The sequence below is a fragment of the Nematolebias whitei genome, chromosome 1 (genome assembly GCF_014905685.2).
Source record: "Nematolebias whitei isolate Nwh7 chromosome 1, NemWhi1, whole genome shotgun sequence".
In the NCBI taxonomy this organism is placed as follows: domain Eukaryota; kingdom Metazoa; phylum Chordata; class Actinopteri; order Cyprinodontiformes; family Rivulidae; genus Nematolebias; species Nematolebias whitei.
Genome location: NC_056498.1, coordinates 82,879,549 through 82,886,883, shown reverse-complemented (window position 1 = coordinate 82,886,883; position 7,335 = coordinate 82,879,549). Strand labels below are relative to the sequence as shown.

The 7,335-nt window shown below is 44.6% G+C and overlaps 1 protein-coding gene across 1 annotated transcript; it reads left to right on the top strand.

Moving 5' to 3' along the window:
* The first annotated feature begins 1,918 nt into the window (after nucleotides 1-1,918).
* On the top strand, nucleotides 1,919-4,164 carry LOC119430859 (brefeldin A-inhibited guanine nucleotide-exchange protein 3). Its single transcript, XM_037698339.1, has 3 exons — nucleotides 1,919-2,047; nucleotides 2,142-2,707; nucleotides 3,774-4,164. Exons 1-3 carry the CDS (start codon nucleotides 1,919-1,921, stop codon nucleotides 4,162-4,164), a joined length of 1,086 nt encoding a protein of 361 aa, XP_037554267.1.
* Nucleotides 4,165-7,335: the final 3,171 nt, after the last annotated feature.

The following is a 7,335-nucleotide window of genomic DNA, read 5'->3' as shown; positions in this document are numbered from 1 at the left end:
TTGAACACCATATGACACCATGTGTACTTGTTTAGCAACGTGTTGGCCAATTGTGTCAGAAGCATTTGTAATGTGGTGGTGGTTTGGGGGGGGGGGGGGGGGGTTGACATACTGGGGGGTTCTAGGAGTCCTCCCCCAGAAAATTTTGAATAAAGTAGATGCCATTTCCTGCATTCTGGTGTATTTTAATGGTTGTTTAACATCTAGTTTTACCTACACAAGTAAACACTTGATTCAATAACTATTTTGGTCAGACATCAGAAACTGGATTAATCTCAAACTTAATATTCCTTCTTTTCATGCTGATGCCATTTTACTTTATGTGGATAAGTTAAGCTCAGCTTTCTCTGATGCCAAAAATATAGTCTTACTTATAGCAAAGTACCACATTCACTGTAGTAAGAGGAGGGATAATAAGTCTTCCTTCCTGTTTTATGAACGATTTGAAGTCATTCTATTCTTCATTAAGTAGATTCAAAAACTGTAAAACTGCTAGAAACATCTCACAACAGATACAAACTTGTTTTAATTAAAACAAGTTTTTCATATAGTCATGCTCCTTTTTTTAAAATTTATTTAATTTTTAATGTTTTTTTTTCTCTTTCATTATTTTGTGAAATGTAGTTATGACACCCTTCACGAGTTTGTATTTGTATATTGTTGCATTGTTCTGTTTTGTGTTGTTAATAAAGTTCTAGAAAAAAAGCTGACGAGCTTGTCAGCAGGTAAGGGGCGTTTACCTTCGGGACAAATTGAGGTTGTTGATTGGTCAGTTGCTGACATGCCTACTGGATTGATTGACAGGTCGCACTATCGAGCATCCGGCTCAGAGAAAAAGAAAAAAAAAAAAACAGCTGCAGCAGCAGCACTGGGAGGAGGCGGGGCGGCGCAGCGGTGCTGGGAGGAGGCGGGGCAGCCCAGCAAGGCAGTCTCTCTTGTGCAGTGCAGGGCTCCAAGTAAAGCTGGAGATAACCAGATATTTTGCTTGTGCCCTCACTGCCCTGGGCCCCTTAGCGATCGTGGACCCCTGGCACTTGCCCAGTTGCCCATATGGTTAATCCGGCCTTGTGCCTTGGTCTAAAAAGTTGTTTTTCTCTGCAAAAAGAAGCTGAGAACTTGTTTACTGATTTTTTTAATTAAAAGCTTTGTGTGAAAAATGCTATGTTAAAGAGCTCAAACCACACGGAGCGTCCTCTATTTTGAGAACCGAACAAAGATAGCACGTCACTTCAAGGGGCCTCCCTCCCATTTTTCTTAGACGCACTGCTTACACTGTCCATCCTTTGGTTCAAACAGGCTTATTCTGCCATCTGGTGGTCAAAAAAGGTACTACATGCAAACAAATTTCTTCTTAAATTTGACAATAGTTACTAATTATTGTCAAATTTCAAACAATATTATTGTTTATTGCAATAATTTCTGAGACAATTAATCGCCCAGCAAAATTTGTTATTCTGACAGGCCTACGTGTGAACAGAGAAGCAGGTGCCGTGGCTCAATAATAGGATAGAGTGATGATCATTATCTGTGCAACCAACCACGCAGGGAATTAAAAAACAGTAAACAGAATTATAATAGAGGGAATATTACTTATGACTCAAATCAACTTTGCATTTATTAAAAAATGATTAATCATACAGAGAATTGCTAGTTTGTTGGTCATGTTTTGAAAATAACTGGAAGATGTCCATCACGTGTTTAATACATTGAGATCCACGTGGATCAGGTTAAGTTCTGCTCCTCACCTTTTTTAGTTCTTTGGTTTGGATTAAAAACTGTTCATTAGTTGAAAGCTTAGAAAATTATCCGGGAAAATAATATTTCCTCATTCGTATAAAGTTTGAATCTTAAATTATATTTAGTCTCATCAAATGAACCAAGTTGTTGTGTTTTTGTGTTTTCTTGCTGTGGAAGGATAATGGATGGAATGACAGAGGCTTGTATGAAGGGAGGCATCGATGCGTGTTACTCCTCAGTTTCCTGCGCCTGCGCTCTTATTGGCACACTGGATGAACTGGCACAGGGTCGTGGCCTCCAGTCTGAGCAGGTACAAATCGAACATGAAGCCAAAACCAGCAAGTGAACATCTGGCTGAGCAGTTACATACATGAAACACCAATGACGTGTGCTTCCTCCTGCAGGCTTCACTTCTTCTCAGAAGACTGGATGACCTGAAGGAGCGATCATCATCAACTCGGGAATCCATGGAGCTCAATGAGGCTGATTTTAGATGGCAGAGACACATCCTGTCCTCGGAGCAGCCCCTATGGGACCCCAGTTCTTCCAACATGACCACTGAGCACAGTCCTGACATCAGCATCAGCATCACCACAGAAACGGGCCAAACCACTTTAGACTTGGAGACCGGGGACCTCGGCCTGGGTCAGGGTCACATGATTCCTGATGAGTGTGGAGAGGATGCTCGGTTCACTTCACCTTTTGTCTTGGGAGGACAGGAGGGCGTCAGCTGTGAGACGAGCCTGGAGCTCAGATCTAAAGGTGACACAGAGGAGGGAAGAGATGTTCTGGGGGAGGTTGTTGGTCAGGAAGCAAAAGGAAGAAGCAGTGGAGACCAAGGAGGTGGTCCTCCTGATGTGGTTCAGAGGAGTCATGCACTCGTCTACCCTGACATCACCAACTTCCTGTCAGTGGAGTCCAGGACCAAGTCGCACCACGGAGGCTCACGGTACAGCGAGAGCAATTTCAGGTAGAGCTGTTTGTATCAGACCAAGTCAATGTTTCATTATTCATCTGTTTAAACTAAGAGTGCCAGTATTCACTTAATGTTTCTGTTTATTCACAGTCTTTGAGTTACATCTCCTGTGTTTTTTACCCATACAAAAAAATGTCAGAGCAAATTTCAAATTGGTCGTAAACGGTGTGCCATGAGTTTTGGCAGCGGTACGCTTCAGATCAGTTTGTTGTTTTAATGTAGGCAGAAACAAGATGCTGGTTATAATGTTCAGTTTAACAAGCATGCACACTGTGACACTCACATGGCAGGAGCTGTAAAGTGCATGTGCATGAAGGATCATCTTGTTGCAGTCTCTGATAGGAAGAATGGAGGGCAGCTTTGAACATGCCCTGATGGCCTGGTGAAAACAACTGTTGCACATTCTGTTAGGAGTGTAAAGTTAAGGTGAGAACAGGCAGGCATGCTTCTCTTAGTCTTCCTCACCCAGCTGTGGCCAGAAGTGGGGCACCAGCAGTTACATCATACAGAGTGGATGAAATGGGTGAAAATAAATTCTTCAAAAAGCCCAGCCCTCTTTTAGTCTCTGTAATTCAGACTTCCCAATTAAAAATAACAAAAACCATCATTCAATGTTCAGTAGTCACATATAGATAGACCTGGACACAACTGAACTGTCATTTAGATACTTTTAATGTATTTTACTCAAATACAGTTTAGGTTTTATGCTTTCTGGTTTTTAATAAAGGAATGTTGTTGGAGAAAAATATTCTCACTTTATCTGACCAACTCAAAGAACCACACTCGACAGCAGGAGAAGATTTTTAACTGGTATTTACTTGCAAGGACTTGCGAGGTTACACAGATATACATAAAGTACACACCAGTCACAAGCTGTCTGCCAAACTTCAGTCCAGCCCGGCTCACCCAGCTCCTCATCCAGCTCTCTCTGCTAACTCAAACATATGGTTCATGGGCAGAGTTAAGATTCTCAGCCATAGTAATAAAAACATCCATAACTTTAGAGCAAAAATCCCCAAATGTATATTTCCATGTTTGTTTCTGTTTTATTTCTGTCCAGCAGCATGGAGGACCAGGACTTGTCCCGGACAGAGTTTGACTCATGTGATCAGTACTCAGTGGCTGCTGAGAAAGACTCTGGACGCTCGGATGTGTCTGACATCGGCTCTGACAACGTCTCTCTTATCGACGAGGAGCAGCAGACGCCACACGTCTGTGAGGGTCACCGCTCCCTGCGCACCGCGGCCCTGTCCCTCAAGCTGCTCTGCAACCAGGAATCTGACCAGCACAGTGCCAGGCTGTTTGTTCAGTCGCTGGCTGCGGCGCTGCCCCAGCTGCTGGGACTGACCACAGTCTCAGAGGTGGACCTGTCACTGCAGAACTTCTCCTCCATGTTTTGCTCTGGACTGCAGGCTGGTAAGAAAGGGAGTGTTAGTTTCAGGGCAGACTGAAGGTGTAGATGTTGTCCTAAGTGTGTGTGTGTGTGTGTGTGTGTGTGTGTGTGTGTGTGTGTGTGTGTGTGTGTGTGTGTGTGTGTGTGTGTGTGTGTGTGTGTGTGTGTGTGTGTGTGGGTGGGTGTGTAAGTAGGGGTTGACATAAGTGGTTTCTGTTTGTCTGAGACAGCCTATTTTCATCTCCGACAACCAGATCTCACCTTAATCTGGTGGACAACCAAGTGAAATAAATATGGATTTTTCATTCAACCTTTATTTAGTCAGGTTAATCCCAGTGAGCCTTGGGGACTCATTTACAAGAGAGACCTGATTTCAACAGAGTGATGACAACAGTGGATAACAAAGAAATTGGTTACGTACTGTAACCCCAGATTCTATGAGTAAAGGCTTCGCCCTTTAAGACTGTCGCTAGTGGGTTTATCCCTAGGCACGCAGCACAGTATAACCTGCACAAGATAATTAACCCGTATTTTATTTTGGCGGGTCAAACTGATGCCACACTATACAAGTTCCGGGTGAGAGGTGAACTCTGACCCCCCTCCACTGCTATTGCTGCTGTCTCTGTGGCTAGCTGCGTGAGCTTGTCGTCTTCCAAACACACGGGAGAATACGGCTGGATCGAGCCAAATTAACACGACCGAGAGCTTAAATTGGGTGTTAACTGGCAACCACTCGACGGTGAGTCGTTCATTTTACGTACTTTGTTTTTTTTATATAATAGAAATGCGGTGGCGACACGCCCACTCAATTTATGTATTTTGTGACTCAAAAATGGTCTTATTACCTAAAAGATCATTCTCTTTTTGTTACTTTTGTGGCCGAATAGAAGACCTACCCTCAAAGTATTAAATAAGCCCTTTGATTTTTGTAAATTTGTCCTTTTTAGGATAGTTTGTTACTTTTTCTTGATTTTGGTGACGGCCGATGGAACTCTGGAACTGGTTAATTCCTGTGGAGTTGCGCAACAAAACTAAAGAGAAAAAAAAGAAAAACAATTAATTGTTTAATGAAAAAATATTGAAGTCAATTAAGTTTAATTGACTCTGATGTCAGTTAAACTTAGATACTACTTGAAAGTGCACTTTAACTTTGATCTGTAACTGTACTGTAACAGTAATGTAATCTTTAATTTGAAATTAATTCAAATGTTTCCTGAGAAATGCTTGATGGAATGTAGCTATTTGTTTTATGAATGTTTAATAATTTTTTTTTAACAGTTTAACCCTGTTCAAATGTAAATGCTAATTTTTGTTTTATTTATGACCTTGTCTAGGTCAGGTTTTTTTTTGTACCCCCTGTTCCCACCCAGGATGGCGAGCTACCAGATCACCGCAGCTTCGCGGTAGGACTGAATCACACCAACTATTTTTTTTCTGGACATATTGCCCTGGATCATGGATTTAAAACTGTGGAGTATTGATTGATGGACAATAGTCACGCTAGACTCCAGAACGGACTTAAAGAAAATAGAAAAAAAACTCTTGGGTGTCATCGGGGTTTATTTATTCTGTCCTGCTATTGTTTTGTGTTTTTTCCTTGCTGTGTTTATTTGCTTATGTTTATTGGAAATTATTATTATTATTATTATCATAAGATATCTAACTAAATCTACATAAATGTACCACTTTAAATACAATAAGTTAACTTTACTTTCTGTCTGACTGTGTTTTATTCACACACACGAGCTCCTCAGCCGAACCTTTCTGATTGCCTATAACTATACTGGCCATAGTCAGGCGCCTAGCCTTAATTAGCGTTACAACAGCACTGAAAACTTTAGTCCATGCCCACCTGCTGTGTGGGCCTCACCCCCGGTCCGTATAAGTTACGGTGAGACCGGGTAATCGGCTCCCATTTTTTCTTCAGCCAGCTAGCTAGCACTGTCAGAAGAATGAAGAAGGATGCTAAGGATGCCTGGGTCTCCGCCACTCCAACCTCCTGCCGTCCCAGTGAGCTCTTCCTCCCCGAGGAGAAGCAGACGAGCAGCCTTGTTCAATGTAAGCGCCGAGGAGTGCTTTTCCATGGTGGGCCACTACCCGCTGGATGACGCCATCGCCGTTTCTAACGTTTTTCCCCCCGCGGTAATCGAATGATTTCCTCAAATAAGGCGATGTTAGCAGCAGCAGCCCCGCTGAATGTTTTTCCGTGGAGGGCCGCTACTCACTGGACGACGCCACCACCTTTTCTAACGTGTGTTTTTCTCTAAGTGAATCGGATGATTCCCTTGAAAAAGGCGTTGTTGGCATCAGCGCCACTGAGTGTGTTTTTCTGTGGCTGGACGCTATGCGCTTGACAACGCCACCGCCTTCTTTAATGCAGAGTCACACAGTGAATCGAATGATTCCTCTAAGAAAGGCGATGCGGAGCTGCCCCTTCCCTCCTGGAGGGCGTAGTGACGGAAGACGAGTGGCCGAGGGGATGCTCAGCCACCTCGGATCTTCCCACGTCGGCGACCACACCGCTCCCAGCCATCGGCGCCCTCCTCTCAGAGCTGCCCAGCATAATCCAGGAGGATGCTAACACAAGGGACTTTCTGTCCCTCTCCTCCCTCCACCCTGATTGGATGATCTGGCGGCAAGTTTGGCTCCGCCCCGGCTCGTCGCCCTGACCCCATCTGGCCTCGCTGTCCAGCTGTGACGTCACACTGGAACAAGGCTGCAGCTGGGCCCGGATAGCTGAAGACATCAGTCTCCACCTTCGCCTCCATCTCTATAGTGGATGGTTTTTCCCGATTGGTGTGTTTTCCCTCGGACCGAGCTCACCAGTGCACATTCCAGACGGCCGCAGCGAACAACAACGTCGCCCTGCTGGCCTACAGCATCTCTTAAGAGGCTGGAGGAAGCAGACCTGCTGGAGGAGACAAAGAGCTCTCTCTCTGTAAAGCTGCTGATGTCATCTTAAACATGTGCCACCTCTGCGGTCTGCCTGTCATGCATCACCACCTGGATGACTATGATCCAGAGGACCACTTGGTTCCGCCTCTTGCCATCCTTGTCAGAGAGGCTGCAGAAAGACCTGCTGGAGGGCCCCATCACCCCAGAGGCACTGTTCGGGGCCAACTTCAGGACCATCCCTGAGAAATCACAGAGGTCCGAGGAGGTCTCAGAGACTGTACACCATCTGGTGACGTCACAGTCCTCCTCACGCCCCTCCGGCCGCTGGAGGGAC

Bases quoted from the DNA above. Each gene is read 5' to 3' on its own strand.
- LOC119430859 (XM_037698339.1), top strand. From the start codon at position 1,919: ATGGATGGAATGACAGAGGCTTGTATGAAGGGAGGCATCGATGCGTGT. The intron at 2,048-2,141 runs GTACAAATCGAA...TTCCTCCTGCAG, and splicing joins GTGGCCTCCAGTCTGAGCAG to GCTTCACTTCTTCTCAGAAG. The intron at 2,708-3,773 runs GTAGAGCTGTTT...ATTTCTGTCCAG, and splicing joins TACAGCGAGAGCAATTTCAG to CAGCATGGAGGACCAGGACT.